The sequence below is a fragment of the Phalaenopsis equestris genome, unplaced genomic scaffold, assembly GCF_001263595.1.
Source record: "Phalaenopsis equestris unplaced genomic scaffold, ASM126359v1 Scaffold000800, whole genome shotgun sequence".
Classification (NCBI taxonomy): Eukaryota; Viridiplantae; Streptophyta; class Magnoliopsida; order Asparagales; family Orchidaceae; genus Phalaenopsis; species Phalaenopsis equestris.
In genome coordinates this window covers 328,794-346,213 of record NW_018165240.1, presented here as the reverse complement: position 1 = coordinate 346,213, position 17,420 = coordinate 328,794, and the positions used below count along the sequence as shown (strand labels likewise).

General features: G+C 40.0%; 1 protein-coding gene across 3 annotated transcripts in view; it reads right to left on the bottom strand.

Annotated features, from left to right (window-relative positions):
• Window positions 1–17,420, bottom strand: part of LOC110031274 (probable polyribonucleotide nucleotidyltransferase 1, chloroplastic) — a 100,980-nt gene that overhangs the window by 70,943 nt on the left and 12,617 nt on the right. For all 3 annotated transcript variants that reach the window (XM_020734389.1, XM_020734388.1, XM_020734390.1), the window contains exons 3-7: window positions 12,447–12,553; window positions 12,307–12,349; window positions 7,291–7,374; window positions 7,030–7,094; window positions 6,800–6,956 (exon numbers count right to left, since the gene is read on the bottom strand). In XM_020734389.1, coding sequence (XP_020590048.1) covers window positions 6,800–6,956; window positions 7,030–7,094; window positions 7,291–7,374; window positions 12,307–12,349; window positions 12,447–12,553 — 456 coding nt within the window. The remainder of the gene's footprint in view (window positions 1–6,799; window positions 6,957–7,029; window positions 7,095–7,290; window positions 7,375–12,306; window positions 12,350–12,446; window positions 12,554–17,420) is intronic.

Sequence of the window (17,420 nt, the reverse complement as noted above, 5' to 3'; positions counted from 1 at the left end):
TATAAGATGCAAGTGCAAGTGCAACGTGCAGGTGCAAGGTGCAAGGTGCAAGGTGCAAGTGCAAGGTGCAAGTGTGATTTATGACACACAATATGTAACAATGCAAGACACACATGCAAGTGTGATATATGACACACAATATGTAATAATGCAAGACACGCATATGCAAACAATGAGGTGCAAATGACCACACATGATAGCGAGTCACGCTCGTATTAACGACCTCATCTAGGAAACCTAAGGTTTAGACCCTTAGAAATGTGGCATTGTCGCCTCTTGTTTTGGTAAGGAAATGTGGGGAGTTTCTCCCCGGATCTCCGAGGGGGAAACTCTCCACGACGTTGCGAAATGTGCTAGCTACAAAGTTAGCTACAAAACTTTCACCATTTCGCGAACTCCTCCAGACTTTGCAAAGCGATCCAGCTACGAAGATTCTCTCCGAAGATTCTCTCACTTTGCCAAGTCTGACCCCCTAGCTTCTGCAAGTAAAGTTGGGGAACTCAAATCAAGGGGAGTGAGGAACTCCGACCCAACAGGGATTGTGCTAAGGCTTATAACAAAGGGGAGACACTCGGCTCTACGAATGGTGATTGGCCACGCACAGGAAGTCCTAACCTAGAGGCTAGCTCTAGGAAATCGACGATCCATCACGCAGGCACGTCGTCGCGCCGACCCATGCCGGTGCACGCACCCCGTATGGGCGATCGAACCCACACGCCTAGACCCCACTAAACCTAAGGCTAGCTAGGAGTTTAGGGGATCTCACCACCGCGAAGGTTGCATGCGCATTTTCTTTTATTTGCTCCAAGTCGTCGACGTCCAGTCTGTGCTCCAATGTGCCTCGTAAAACGTGCACAGGACAACAAAAAGACAGGAGGCCGTGAGGTCCACTTTCCGGTGAATCTCGCAACAAAACAACGGGAAAGCAGGAAATAGAAAGTGAGGTATGCAAAGTACCCAAATGAGTAATCATAATTTGTGAAAATATGACCGACACATACCTTCATGAAAGGGGGTCACTTGGGGCCTAAACATGCCCAAATTTATCACGGAAGAAATCACAAAGATTTTGCATGAGAATTCTATGTAACGAGCTCATCCATATTTCCGTTCTTCTCTCTTCCTTCATGATTTCAGATAGGAATGTGAAAGGAAAAGTTGAGAGATTCAGGTCACTGTCTGTCGGAATCGGAGGATAAGATCATTGGTGATGGAGTGCCGGCGGCAATGAGGGAAGGCCGGCGGCGCGAAATGAAGGTCGACGACGAAATAATTTAAGAAAGAAATGCAAGGGAGACCGGCTGTTGAAAAGGAATCTCGGCGGCTGAAGTTTTCGGCGAGGAAGGAATCTCCGACGGGCATAGGTGACGTCAGGAGTTAACTCGGCGAGACAGGCCGGCGAAACGAGGAGGCTTGGCCGGCCTCAAAGAAGAAGGAGGCCAAGGTGGCCAAAAGAGAGAATAAACCGGCGAGGGAGGCGCTCCGGCGGAGGAGGACACCCCCGATCTTGCCGGCTGGAGGCACGGACGGCCGACGAGGAGGAACGGCCAAGGGAGAGGGAACTCCAATTGCCCCTTCGCAAAATCCGGCAAAAGGAGGCTGCGCGGACGGTGAGGAAGGCTAGAGATGTTGTGCCGGCGGGTGGAATAAGTCCGGCGAGGGTGGCCGGCGACTCCAACGACGAGGAGAGCTCGGATCGCGAAGGGTTTTGCAAACAGAGGGAGGGTCGCGATGGGAGGAGTCGGTTTTTTTGCGATTCTTGATAGAGGGAGAGAGAGGAGCGTGCTTTCTCTCTCTCTCTCTCTTTTTTTTTCGTTTTCTTTATTTTTTTTTTGGGAGAGAGAATAGAGGAGAGAGGGAGGAGAGAGAGAGGGAGGAGAGTTACGCAACTTCTTTTTTTTTAATAATAATAATAATATTATTATTATTATTATTACTATTATCTCTCCGCATCTTTTTGTCGAACATGTCCTCGCAACAAAATAAACATCCTCCCTAAGTGAAATTGACGTTCCGGACTCACTACTGTGGTCCGTTTCGTCATTTGGGGTCGTTTGGGCCACTTTTTCGACGATTGTGCCCTCGACGATTGTGCCCAAAACGTTTCGACGATTGTGCCCAAAACGATAATTCACACATTATGCGACGTATAAAATTTGTCGACACTCGTGACCTCCAAAAATTGATGTCAACATGCCTGATACTTATAATTCTGCTTAAGGATCTCTTTTCTGACCTCTTCGTGGAATTTTTGAATCACGTACACCCGTTCGTCCACATCCTTACTAATCTCTGACGTCGATAGGTGTGGTACTAATTCAAGTGTAGGAGGGTTGAGCCCATACACGATCTCAAACCGGGTGCAACCTGTAGTTTGGCTCACAGATCTGTTACAAACTCGGCCTGAGCTAGAATCCATCCCCACTACTTTATATTATTTCCAACAAAGCATCTCGGCAAATTTACAAGGGTCCTGTTTACTACCTTCGTCTGATCGTCTGTCTAGAGGTAAGCTGTCGAATTGAATTGGAGCTTAGTGCATAATTTTTCCCACAAAATTCTCTAGAAGTGACTTAGGAACTTTAACATCCTTGTCTGAAGTAATGGTTCAGGGTATCACGTGCCTCACAATCTCTCTGAAATACAAAGCAGCGACATGTGACGTGTCCAGTATTCAGTGGCATGATACGCAATGTGGTCTTCGAGAATCGATCTACCATTACCATGCCTAAGTCTTAATGTCATTGTTTTCTCAGAAGTCCCGCCACAAATTTCATGTTAACGTCAACCAATGGCACATCTCGTACTGGTAATAGAGTGAATAACCCTGCATTTCCCCCCCTGATTCTGGCTATATGACAAATCCTGCATTGCTTGAAGTGACGCTCCAAATCTCTCGCTAGTTGGGGCAAAAAAAAAAACTTTCACAAATGTGACAGTCTTGTCCCTGCCAAAAATGTCTAGCGAGTTCTCCATTGAGGCTTTCCTGAACAACAAACTCCCTCAACGAACATCAAAGAATACAAAAGCTTACTCTAGCAGAATAAGTATCCATCTACTCTGTAGTATTAACCGGTAGGCTTTTCTCCAGACACTGTTTCCAAATTTTCCCAAAATACCTGTCTGCCTCGTAAAGCTCCTTTACTATCTCAAAGCCCATGATGTTCGGCTGCAATGCAATGATCAAAGAGTGACGGCGGCTAAGCGCATCTACAACAAGGTTCTGACTCCCTACCTTGTGTTTATGCACAATTGGAACGACGCCAAAAACTCAACCCAAGTCGTGTTTCAGCCTTCAATTTACTCGGGTTATTCAATAATTTCAAGAGTTCATGGTCCGTGAACTCATTTTCCAACAAGAGCTCCAATGCTCAAGAGCTCTCACAATATCATAAAACTCCTTATCGTATGTCAAGTATTTTCTCCTGGAATCATTCAGCTTCTAACTAAAAAAGGCAATAGGGTGGCCTCCCTGACTCAGCACTGCGCCTATCCCCACACTGGATGTATCCCTTCCCTGGCTCAACGTTGCTTCTATTCCCACGCCGAATACATTCAACTTCTTTTTTAGTGTACTGAAACTATTCTGAGCTGCCTCAGTCCACTGGAATTTATCTCCCTTCAAAAGATTTGTCAAAGAGGTGGTGATGGTACAAAAGTTTTCGATGGATCGCTTGTAAAACGACGCTAATCCCAGAAACTGCCTCAACTCGATGAATGACTATTGTGCGGTCCAGCTCACAATGGCCTCGATTTTAGTTGGACTAATTTGAATGGCTGCATTAAACACGATATAACCCAAAAAACACACTTGATCTATCATAAAGTTGCATTTCTTTGGATGGGCATACAAATTTTATGCACACAATACCTCGAACACTGATCTCAGGTGTTGGAAATGGTCCTCAGATCGGTTGTACACCAGAATATAGTCAAAATAGACCACCACGAATTTCTCAACGTGAGCTCGGAATACCTGATTCACCAGCCTCATAAAAGTATTGGGCACGTTTGACAATCTGAAGGGCATAACGGTCCACTTGTACAAACCATCTTGTGCCTTGAACGCAGTCTTCCACTGTCTCCTGATCCCATTTGGATCTGGTGATACCCACTGCCTAGATCGATCTTAGAAAAGATGGTGGCTCTATGCAACTGGTCTAAGAGATCGTCCAGGTGAGGAATGGAAAACTAATATTTGATGGTAATCTTGTTGATGACCCTACTATCAATGCACATCCGCTATGAACCGTCCATCTTGGGTACCATTAAGAAGAGGACAGCACACGGACTAGTACTCTCTTTGACCAAACCTCTCGCGACAAGAAATGTACCTGTCGCTACAACTCCTCGTAATCCGCAGGTCTCAATCTACAGGTGGGTCGGTTCGGTAACACTGAACCTGGTATAAGATTTATCACGTGCTAAATGTCCTTCGATGGTGGTAGTCATTCTGGAAGACTATCAATCATCACATCCTGGAAGTAATGTATTAGTGGTTGTAGTGGTTCTGGTATATCACTCTCCTTGTTTCCCTCTAATAGGACTAATGTCAATGCCACTGAAGCATCTCAAATAGATTACATGAAGGTGGCCCTTGGGACTAACGCTTCCTCTGTGTTGCCTACACATCTCACGTCCTTAACATGTAATAATATGACACATTTCCCATCCTTTTTGAAAGAGTAAATATTCTTGAAGTTGTCTTGCTGCATATTGCAGTCAAACTGTCAAGGCCAACCCAATATAATATGACATGCATCCATCAAAATCACATCACACCACACTTGCTCCTATAACTAATCCCGAATTTAGAATTCAACCAAGCATTGTTGATCTTACGTGTATCTCGTTTCCCTCCTTCAACCAGTTAAGGAAGTAGGATTGGGGATGTTTCCGTGTGACCAATCCCAGCTTATTCACCATTAGAGTGGGCACCATATTTACATAACCCCCACTGTCGATGATCAAGCTGCAAACCTTGCCCATTACCATACACATGATGTGGAAGATACTGCGCCTCAACCATGATTGATCTCACTCTAGCTCTGACTGCAGAACTATACGAATGATTAACAATTCTCCCTCGTCCCCTTGGAGTTGAAGTTCTTCCTCTGGACTATCCTCTAACTTCTCGTCAGCAACCTTTTCGACGATGCCTTAATCGATGGCTGTGACAACTCGGCTTGTGAGGAACCTTTGTCAGTCGCGATAGTTATAGGCGGTTGTCTGATTGAACGATGTTGCTTGAATGATGATAGTTGTCTGCTCTATTTTTGTTATATTTCTACCTTCAATGCTAAAGTTTGAACATCCCCCAATATCCAGTATGGTTGTAATTTCACAATATTGCTAATAGCAGACTTCAGACCTCCTAGGCAGAGAACTATAGCTGGATTATGGTGCGAGCTTGACGAGATAATCACCACCTCAGAGCAAGATACACCCAGAACACCACCTGTCCTTGGATACAGCCCTGATGAGGGAGAGACACCCAAAGTAAAAGAAGTCGGTTGGACCGGTCTAACCTCCTATTGGACTGGGACCCCTGCTTTGGTTGAACCATTGGTCGGTTCAGCCAAGCAAGCATCCGCGTCAGTGTAAGATCATGAAAAAAAAAAAGAAAATAAGGCATTGGATTTGCAAGTTGACTCCTTTCAGTGTTCCATATGGACAGACATAAATGGCATGAATACAGAGGATATCAACATCTAACTCAAAATCCAAACTAAACTAATCCTATTGAACTTAGATGATCCTGAAGCAACTCTGTGTTCCTCCTGAGACCGTCAGTCAAAAAATGTGCTAGCACCTAGAAAGAAATGTGACCTAATACTTCAGAAGGATGGTATGGATTCAAACATTTATGGACTATAAACTGAAGTGGCACTGAACAACAAAAAAGGAATAAATATCAAAATAACAATCAAAACTCCACCAAATTGCATTACCCCAGTCATGCTTCTAGAACAAGCCAAAGCAACAGTTTTATATGATGGCGACCAGCCAATCACAGCCTCTGTGAGTCGCCATAATAGTTTTCAAAAATTGTATTAGCTGATGTAACTAGGGACATTTATTTTATGTTCTTTAAATTATTTTTAATGTTTTCTTTAAATAGGTATAATAGTGTAATTGCATCCTCAGAAATCACTACATGAAAGCTTTGGATTTACCGCCTGAAATATTGGCTAAGTTTTTTTTTCGGTTGCTAAATTAGCGGTTGATTGTATGACTGAATATTTTATCAATGATTGCTGCTGATATTGCAAAATTTCAGTAACAAATAATTAGCGGCTGAAGTTTCAGCATGTAAAAAAAACTCACTTAGATGCCGCTAATTTACCAGTTGAATTCAGTTGAGAAGAATTAATGGCTAAAAGTTTATCCGGTAATCGACCGCAAAGTCTAATGAATAGTTATTGGTTTAATTTTCCCACATCTGCCGTCTCCCTTGTATTACTCTTTCTTTACTGATCTTACTCCTGTACTCTACTTCTTTCATTTTATGCTTCCCAAATTAACGCTCTCTCCCGATTTTCTTGGTGCATCTGTTAGTCATTATTGCACATGCTCTAATTAAGCTACTTTCTACAACCTTTGATTCAGAAAATGATACCCCGTTTTCCTTTATATACAATTATGATGCAAATATTCTCTCTTATGTTACCACAAATTCTCATTTTTATCTGAATTCTTTGTTGCTGAATACTCGGATCCAAAAACATAGCCAGTCTTATTAATGTTTCATACAGTGCGGAATGATACCGCGATGCAGAAAAATATGTCAAAAGCTTACTTCTATCATCATGATAGCACTGTCAGTTCCAGCTAGCATCAGATCAAGCTCTGATGACTCCATCTCTTTTGTAGTTGGGTTAACAATAAACTTATCACCGATCAGACCAATTCGAACTCCCGCTACTATTTTGGTGTTTGGAACTTCTGAGAGGGCTCTGCAAAAATAAATGAAAATTGATAATTTTAATAAAGAAATATCTAATTCAAGTAAATTCTAAGCAGACCTACACTGCTATGCCTGCTGCTGTAACAGCCAAACAATCTGGGGAATGAATGCCATCATAGCTGTAAACCTGTTAAAATAATGGGTAAATTAAGCCTATTAAAACAATGGACAAATTAATCATACATGAAACAACTATATCATCTCAGTTCCTTTCATCAAAGGATATCCTCGCAATATGAGATCAGAATGGAAATAAAATTATGCCAACAACACATAAAAATGTGTACATCTCACGCAAAAAAGCAAGCAGCATAGAAGCATACCCATGAAAGAATCTGAGTTTCATGGTAGAAACCTTTTGGCATTGTGGGACGCAGAGGTCTATCTATCAATCTGCAAATAAGAACCTGCAAGTAGGCATCCAAATAACTTAATTTGCAGGATTCAGAAAAAGAGAGAACAAAAAATTCAAGACAACCTTGGGAGGATACTTGCTTTTCCTTAATTGTTCATCTTTAAACCCATAGTCGTTGACTAAAAATCTATTTTCACCTATTTCACCTTTTTTGGGTATTTACATACATACCACCCAATTCCTATGTATTTACACATCCAACATCTAAACATTACTTTTTACATCTATACCACAAATTTTTTCATATAAAATAAAAAATATCAGTATTTTAACTTTTAAAATGTGAGAAACACCATTTCATGCATAGGTAAGGTGGCATGCATATATGTAAGAATTGAAGTTTAGTTGTTAGATATGTAAATACATAATAATTTAGAGGTATGTTTGTAAATCTTCCTACATATATATATATTTTTTGGGAATCCAAGAAAACTAAATAGGTTGTTTCACTTCCTTTAAAACAACTCACACAAAACACAGAAGAAAACACAAGGTAAGAAAGGCCTTAATTTTAATGATACTGCTTAGCTTGTGTCCAAGCCATTCTAACTTCCATTTCGCTCCAAATACAAAGGGACGCGACTCGTCTCCAGTGTCCACCTTATTGGACATCCACGTCAATCTCTTGAAATTGGAGGAGATTAGACCACATCTATCAAAGCTTCTATCTCCACACAGTAGTCAAACCGACCTCTTGAAAGTAGAGAAAAGTTTGAAATCTCCCAGTAAATCCTTCTTACAAGAGTTGTCATTCCAAAACACAATCTTATAGAAAAAGTATTCATCCTCTTTTGGTACAACCTGAGTTAGAGTTACATATAGTCGTAGATTCTCACAAGATTACTCTCGAGTCGTTAAATCTGTAATTTTCCTCTTTCCACTCGTACTCGGCTGAGTGTTCCTGATAAAACAAGCATGTCAGAAAAAATCAACTCAGAAACAAAATATATAACAAGCTAGACCACACAAGAGAGACCTCTTCTCCTTCTTCTCTGAAAGGACTTGGATCCCACTGTAAGATGTTCATTCCAGTTAAGCACCTAAGGTAATTTTTAACATCGCGGGTCATCCCTCCTGTTTGATCATTTGTCAGTGAGTACACTATTGAATTGATTGTATTGCCCAAATAACTCCATATAATCTTCCAAAAGTAGCTCAAGAGCATCTCATCTCTGACAAACTTGACTAGGGGCAACTCGGAAGGCGGACTATATATATGAAAAGTTTGAGATATTTTTACCTGAATTTGTCTTGTGTCTACTATCGGCTCATCAAACTCATGGCCTTTTCGGACATTCAATGTCAGTCCTGCTGAAGCTCCTCCCAACGCCTGCAAAAATGTAGTTTGTCACACCACAACCTTATACTCTGCATGAATGATCATTACTTTCTAGAATAGACTCACTACTTTCAGAATAGTTATTGTCAACTTAGATGAAATCTATCTATTAAGTTCAACTGGAATCAATGATGCCTCTTCCTCGTTGGATGGCAGGCAATACTCTTATTTTGTGTCATCACCCTATCTCGTGATTGATGTGTAATTGTCCATTTCTTTAACTACTCCTTGGTCAGTGAAACAGATTGTCCTTTTAGTTATGCAATTTGATTCAATATGCCCAATTCGAGATACTTGAAACGCTTCCTGATGGGGATAGATTTAGGACTACCGATTGGCTCCACCTATTTTTCACTTGGAACTAGTGTCTTCTCAGGCGGGGTCAGCTTTAATTTTCTCCTGGGTGTACTCATGTTGTAAGATCCTGGGGTTGAACTTGGCCATAAGATGTGATGGTCGCTTGGTGATGCGGTTTCTCCATTTTTGAAACTGGGGTATGAATATCCAGTCTGTAGTGAATTGGCGTGTATTGGAATTACATCTCCCTTTCATCTCAAACCAGGTAGTAATAATGTCTTTGCTTTCACACTGGCGTGAGTACTTCAAATTTTGTCATCAAAATAATGCACTATTCTTTAACTTACCGGTGGCTGGTTACACCATTCCGTCCGGAGGGACATCCTAACACTCAAAAATATATTCCAAGGCCTAGAGCAACTCAATGAACTTGTATGGATCTATGTGGCCATTGAAATATGGCAAATCACATTTATATCAAAATTCTGACTTCTCAAATACTTCAACTCACATCTTAGAGGTAGAGGTTCTTCATCCCTGAAAACCTGCATGATTGAAGAGATTCACTACATTCCTTCGATCTAACAAGTCACTGATGTGGTTATGGGTTACCCATTCGGATTGCTTCCTCTTGAAGGTGGTAAGCTTCTGCTATAGTTGGCAGATTTCCCACTGCAAATCCTCCTTAGAAAACCCTCAGACACCTCATTGTGAATTTATCATTAAACGGTATCGTGTCTTTTTCCCTTGATCAGGCTTCCAACAATTATTTTCTTGGCGACATTGCTTAGTTTTGGGTGTGGGTAAGTGGAAAGAGGTGTAAGAGGGAGATGTAAGTTGAGAAAGACAAAAATTAGGTGGAGATAAAATTAGGCATTAGTGGATGCTCGAAACCTTAGGATAGGACTAGGATTAGGCTAGCTCTGATACCAAATGATATCAGAGTTAACTCAAACAATAATAGCAGAATAAAATATTATTACTGCAAAGTCAATTAGTTGGTTACAACTCTCACACACCTAAAAGGAAATGCAATAAGAGAAACAAAAAAAACACAACTAAAGTGAATCCCAAAAGTGATGGAGGTAAGCTAAGTGGTTGAGGAGAGGAGGTAGGTGGCAGAAATGGGTTGGGGTGGTTGGGACAGTAAAAGGAGGAACTAGAATCACGTTATTAGTGAAGCTAAGAGCTGCGGCAGTGAGCGAAGCAAATGGGGAAGCAAGCATAGGGTTGGGATAGTGAGGGCAGCACATGTGGTGGCAAGCAGAGGAGCGCAGTGGTAAAGGTTGGAACAACCAGGCAACAACAAAAAACAACAATTTGCTCCTTTTTGGATGACGGCAGTGACGGTGCGAAGAGAGAGACTGCAAGACAATAAGGGGCGGTTGTCTGGGGTTGTGGCAGCGAGTAAGAAAGGTTGGAATGGAAAAACTTCAATGAAAAACAACAAGTAAGTGTTGTTAAAAGTGGTTGGAGCGATGGAGGATGGTTGGGAGCGTCATGGGGAAGACGCGGAAATGGATAAGGAAGATAATCACTACCTCAGGCAATAGATACATTTGGAGTACCACCCAATTCTTTGAATATAGCCCTCAGAGAGAGAAGGATGGATGTCGACGGCTGTCTTAAACTAAACACATGAAAAACTAGCCCTAAAATATAAGGAACACAAACATATAATAATAGGATAGTGATTTGCCCCTCCACTTGAAAGAGGCGGTATTCCCCTTTGGAAGAGCAGGTTGGCTCTTCCAGAGCTTGGACCGAACAGGTCCAGGCAGTCTTTGTCTTCCGCTTTGCTCCCAATACACGACACGCTCAACACGGAGGTTTTCCTCCAAAAGTTGAACCAGTTTGGCCCAAACCTGTTTAGTTGAGAGAGGCGATTGAACCGGCACCCTCCTTCCTCTTTTCATTAGGCGGGAAATTTCCCCCTTTTTCTGTTTTCCTTACATGCCTATCTATCTCATATTCATATGTGTGTTTGTCGTCTAGGTTTTTAGTTTTATGTTATTTCTGATTTCAGATTTGTGAGGACAGGCGTCTGCGTCCTATTTTCCCCTTCAAGGGCAGTATATGATAGTTAAGGTGGTGCTCCGCCTGTATCACTCTCCCCTGGTGGTGATTATCTTCCCAGACTTCCACCCCCACCTCCCCTCCGCTGCCACTCTCGCCGGATCTGCTGCAGCGAACCTGAGGCCGTTGTCGAGCAGTCTCCCTGCAGTCGTTTACCCACCTCCAGCCTGTCTCTTGTTCCTCCAAAACAGCCACAGCTTTTGCCTCCCAGCAGATCCTCCGTGGGGCCTCCTCCCTTCCCGCCACTTTCTTTTCCTATTCACATAACTCCACTATAAGGCCTTGTCCCCTCTTCCTTCTCTGCCGCAACACAAGACCAGCTTTCCCTATTACAGCCTATCCACCATACCATCCCATGAACCTTAACCGCCTCCTCCCTCCTGTATTCCCTGTCCAGCCACCGAGAAACCCAGCCACCCCCTTTATTCCTCCCTGTTGGATCACCAAACCCCTCCAACAGGCCATTCCCTCCCTACTGCCCATCTCAGCCCTTCCCTGCTCCCTCCACAGAATTGCTCCTCCCTAACAGTAGCTGCCAACAAGTTTCCCAGCAGTCTCCAACCTAGCAATGAGCGCCCACAATCCCCTGCACCTGATTTCCGGGTGCTACCAGAACCCCTCCAAGACAGCCAGTTACTGTCGCAAGCCCAAACCAACCCTCCCAGCTGCTTTCCAGCCATCGACCGCCACCCTCGTCCTTCAATTAGAGAGTGTTGGTTTTGTTTATTTATCAATTATTTTTTTCTGTTTTAACGAGTATTGTTATAATCCTATTGAATTCAGCAATAATATTTTCATTTTTATTGTGATTTTGGTTTTCTCCGGTATCAACGCAACTCCCTCCCACATTCATTTTATGATACCGCGGCGTCAAGCCCCATGTAGATAGTGAAGGGACTATTTTGACACTTCACTCCATATCCCATAAAAGATTATTGAAAACTGTTTAACTGTAGGAAACTTTACCTTATGTTCCCTAAAACTTCAAATAATTTCATTTTCATCAACATGCACCGACATAACAAGGGTTAGTGTGATTGAATGTTGGACGTGGACTTCCAAGCAACAGATTGTAAACAGAATGCATGAGCACATACAAAATTGAATCGCATATTTGAATGTGCAATTTAATTGACTGGAGTATCATTAACACCACAGTGAATTTGCACAGCGCCAAAACTACAGCACGGTATCAAAAAAAATATATTTCACCTCATGATCTTTGGCTCTGCCCTCCCGCTTGAAAAATCCACCGCTGAAAACAAACAATAATCATCAGGCCGAGAAAAAAACATGAGTGAATTTCGAGGCATAAAGAAAGCATATGATTAAAAGAACCCAGCAATACAAACCTAGTACGACCTGCAGCAGAAAGCCTCTCTTGATAAAATACAGAAAGTGGGAAGAAATCAGAAGGCTCGCTGGGCACGTCAGCTAAACAAACAGACGTATAAACTATCTACAAAGAACATTTAAAAAAGAGTAATTAGAAAATTTGAGAATGGCAATCTTAATAGCAGAACATAAAACTGCTTTGAATGTGTTACTGAATACAATACAGTCATACTATCTCTTTAACAACGTTAAGGTAACAACAGTAATACCGAAAAAATCAAAGAATGGGCTTATGAATCATTGACAAAGCCATTCCAACCTAGGAAAATCATGGGCTATTATTGGTTAATGGATTCATGGCACAAAAAAGCACAATTTTAAAAAAGAAATAAAATGACTAGTGATCAGATTGTGGAGCAAGCATTGCTTCCACTCTAGTAAGGAGGCACATAAAATATATCATTACATACTTATACGTAAAGTAAGTATGGTAGCCACCGCCTATACCAGTTGACCAAAATGCAGATTGTCCATGGGCGCTAACAACAATATTTAACCTGAATAGAATTTTAAATTCACTAAATTGTTACTAAAAAGTGTTCAAAAGTACACATATCTGAAGTAAATCCACATTCATTCCATTCAAGAGATGGTAGATCTCACAAGTCGATCTAAGATATCATCCTCATTATATTACTCGCCAAACAGCATACTACTCTTATTCCTCATAAGTACCAATCCTCAATAGAACTGATACAGATCACATTATGAAAAGGTAATGCAAAATTAAGAGAAAACAGAGACTTTAGAACAAAAGGTGATAAATACATATAATACATAAACAAGATACAAAAATTAGATATTTTCAAACATATGCATGCAAACTAGAAATTTAATATGCAAACAAACTATTAAAAAAACAATCAATATCTATGTATGTAAAACAAAAAAAAAAAAAACCTTAACAAATGAAATGATGAATGATGAAGAAACAAAGCTACAAAAATGAGCACCACAAAGAAATTCAATAATTCGCTCTGCGGTTTATTAAAACCATATTTTTAAAACATATCTCTTTGTAAGGAGGCATCACTAATAGCAATTTAAAACCCAAGCTTATAACTAATTAAAAAAGAGAAAAAAAAAACCATATAATCATCACTATCATCTTTCCAATAAGCCTTGCTTTCATTATCTAGCGTCAGCTTTATTTAACATCATTCTCCATTCATTGATGCATAATAGTAATTTTGCACAAATCTATTTGCTCAATTACATGCCGCAAAACCATGCACTGGGCCTAGAAGATTTCTACATTCCAAGGTAATAAATAATCAAATATATGATAGCATATTTTTTATAAACATTTATCGGCATTTAGATCACTAAAAGAATCAAAATCTAACAACAAAAAATTTAACCACTAAAATACAAACAAAATAAAATAATACAGATGCCATCCAACACCAGTTCTAAAATCATTATTTCACAAAATGAACAAATGTAAATCTTTCCAAAATTCAAGAGACATGAGAAGAACATTTGTTTCATCAAGACTATTTAACTAGTAGCCTAATTTGGTCAATAAATGCAGAAAAAAAACTTCCTATAAGCTCTTGTGACATAAACACATGCCCACAACAATGCCCATGATATCCCAAACTAACATCAGCAACAATAAAAGAGAGAACTTGCCACAAACCAGCCCGACAGTTTTATAAAATAATCGCTAATAACAGCTAACTAGTTATCCAAATTTTAAAAACTTCCAATAAATATAAAGTAGCTGCTAATAATCCACAAGTAAAATAAAGAAATTTAAATCATCCAATAGTAACGGAAAATATGCAAGTATGATCTTCATTAACACAACTATATATGACTATCTAAAAGAAACAGTACAAAAAGAAATTACAAACATATCATACCAGTATCTATCAGCTACATTCCTTCTCATGTAAACCAAATTTTGTTCTTATAGATATATTAATCTAATACTTTCTCCCTCCTGAAAGAAAATATTAATTATAACTATAAGTATGACTTGGTGAGTAATTATAATCTATTATGCATTAAATACTTATGATATGTTATGCATAAATGACCAAAAGAAAATGCACATTATTTCATTAAAACTTACAATTTATCCATTTCAGTTCCACCTTAAGTATTTACCATTTTTTAAATTCTTTTTAAAAGGACAACGGGATTAGTGTCATACCCGAAAGTATCCCAAAAATATGCTTAAAGGCACCCTCAATAAATGTATCGGGAGACGCCATCAAATTGCCACCAGAATGTGCACTTTTATTTATTTCTTTTAACTTGCACGGGTACATTGCATCCCCTGTCATTCCAATCTGGGGGTAATCCTGTATGAGTTAAACTCTTACCTTTCTTTTCATATGAATTTAAAATCATTTAAAATATACCTTCATTAGTTTATTATTTTTTTCTCATCCCTTTGTATCATTTCAGACTTTCAAAATGAAATTCATGAATGAAATATTGGTTTTAAATCATTTATTACAATTATTCATTTAATTAAACATTAATTTAATGCATCAAAAAAATAATCACTCAACTTATTGAGCATGCTTGCTAGACTGACTCCCTAACCCGTGACCTTCTAAGCCTAAATGTGTTTCAACTTAAATTAAAGTTAAATATTAATATTTTATTAAATATTAATTTTTAATTAATTCAATTAAACTTAAATTTAAAACATATCTTATCTCTTAAAATTATGTCTTCTTCCACAAATCCAAATAATTAGCCGACCTTCTTACTCACATCCAAACAGTAATAAAGTTTAATAACATTAATTAATTTAACTAATTACATCATTAATTTCATTAGTAACATAATTTAACATTTACATTATAGATTTTCAGGTCAATCTCTTCCTCCCTAACTCGCCCACTTCACCAACTCCTCTTTCCAAGCCAAAATTCTTATACTTAAAGAACTAATTCAATAACTTATTTAAAATATTACACATACCTTTATATAAAAGTTTCGGTCTATGTCCTAGCTCACGCACGAAGCTCAGCCCTTCTTCCTTTCAGTCTCGGCTCGGCCACGCAAGCTCCTCTTCTTCCTTCAGTCCCGCCTCACCCCAATGGAGCACGAGCACAGGACCTCCTTCTTCCTATGCACGCGAAAAAAGCCGCAAATCCCATCCTTCCCTCTTTTGTATGCGAGGAATGCAGGGGCTTCAAGTGGCCTGCATCTAATCCTTTAGTCGCGACTCGAGGTGCATTAAACTGCATAGGTAGGGCACGAGCTTCAACTCTCAATTTGAACCAGAGCCGCTCACACGCGTCTTCTTCCTCTCTCTCGACCTCGTCTTCCATTGCACGGGAGAACGGTAGCAACATACGAAGTCGATCCTCCTTTCTTCTTCTTCTTCGTCGTTTGAGTAAGTATCACACGATGAGGAAAACCGTATGAACCTTCCTCCTTCGGCTTCCTCCTTATCTTCTTCTCTCACAAGCAAGCCGAGAACTTTCCTTCTTCCTTTGTCGATTTTTCTCTCGCTCTCCCATTCGTCCTACGACGGTTACGAGTGAAGAATGATCGAGAGATACCCTCCCCTCTCCACTTCACTAAACAAATCGTCCCAATGTTTCAATTCAATAATAATATTATTATTATTATTTCAAAAGTTTCTGTTATCACAGAACAAATGAGAAATTGGAGGAGACAATAAGAGAGAGGAAGAGATGGAAATGAGATATAATAATATTTCAAAAGTTTCTGTTATCACAGAACAAATGAGAAATTGGAGGAGACAATGAAATTGGAGGAGACAATAAGAGAGGAGACAATAAGAGAGAAAAAGAGATGGAAATGAGATATATATGCAGAGGTTAGACATCATACCTTATTTATCTTCTGCAATCATAAGTGATCAACAAGTTGATGTCTAGCTCTTCCACTAACTTCATCTCATTCTCTTAATCGTTGCACTACCTCCTCTCGCCTGCTTTACAACTCAATCCATATTTTCCTAAACAGTTCTCCAGGAACAATCTCTCACTCCTTGCCTCTCATGCTCTTTCTTCATGTTTCTAAATAATATTACTCTTTTAGGCGGTGAGGAAATTGGGTCAATTCATCTGGATTGAGGTGATTTTTTTCTCTATAATAAGGTGTTACATTATTCCCACCTTAAAAGAATTTTGTCCATGAACTCATGGCAAACAACTATATAATATAAGCAATAAACATTTCATACATATTGACTAGATATATAAAAAATATATTTCACCGTGAATTTGTGAGCATCACTTCCCAGACACTTACATTAAACCATAGTAGTATATTAATAAATCATGCAATGAAGCACAAACACTGACAATACTTATTCAAGAGACCAAACAATTGAACATTAAATTCATCACAATCACACAAGAAAGAGAGAGAGTGATGCGGGGATGTTTTGGATATGTGGGGACCGAACCAGTTAGATACTACTTAGGGTGGAAGTTCCGCCCTTCCTTTCTCCTACTCGTTGTAATCCTCTCTTGATTGTACGCCCCCTTTTTCTCATAGTTGTTGCCATGCTCCCCTGCTCTTCTTCAACCCCTTCCATTTTCATCCCCCTTCCTTTCAAAAATCTTGCCTATGCTACCCTCTAGTCTTCCCCTATTTATAAATGGTGTTTTGCTTAGATTTAACCAGTTTTTATCGATTTCTGGTTTCAGGTGTGTCCCAAAGGCATCTCCCATCTGAGGGTTGTATCCGACGGTGAGCGGTACTTCGGTCGTACCTCGTCCAAGGTGACGATTACCTCCATTCGACCTTGTTGTCATCTTCCTTCCAGCAGTCCGCCTGCCTTCTCCCGCCCCCTCCAGTTGTCAACAATCAATCTGAACTCCATCCTGTCAGTCATCGACCTTGCGCTTTGTCAACTTCAAACGACTCGAGGTTGCATTAAACTGCATAGGTAGGGCACAAGCTTCAACTCTCAATTTGAACCAGAGCCG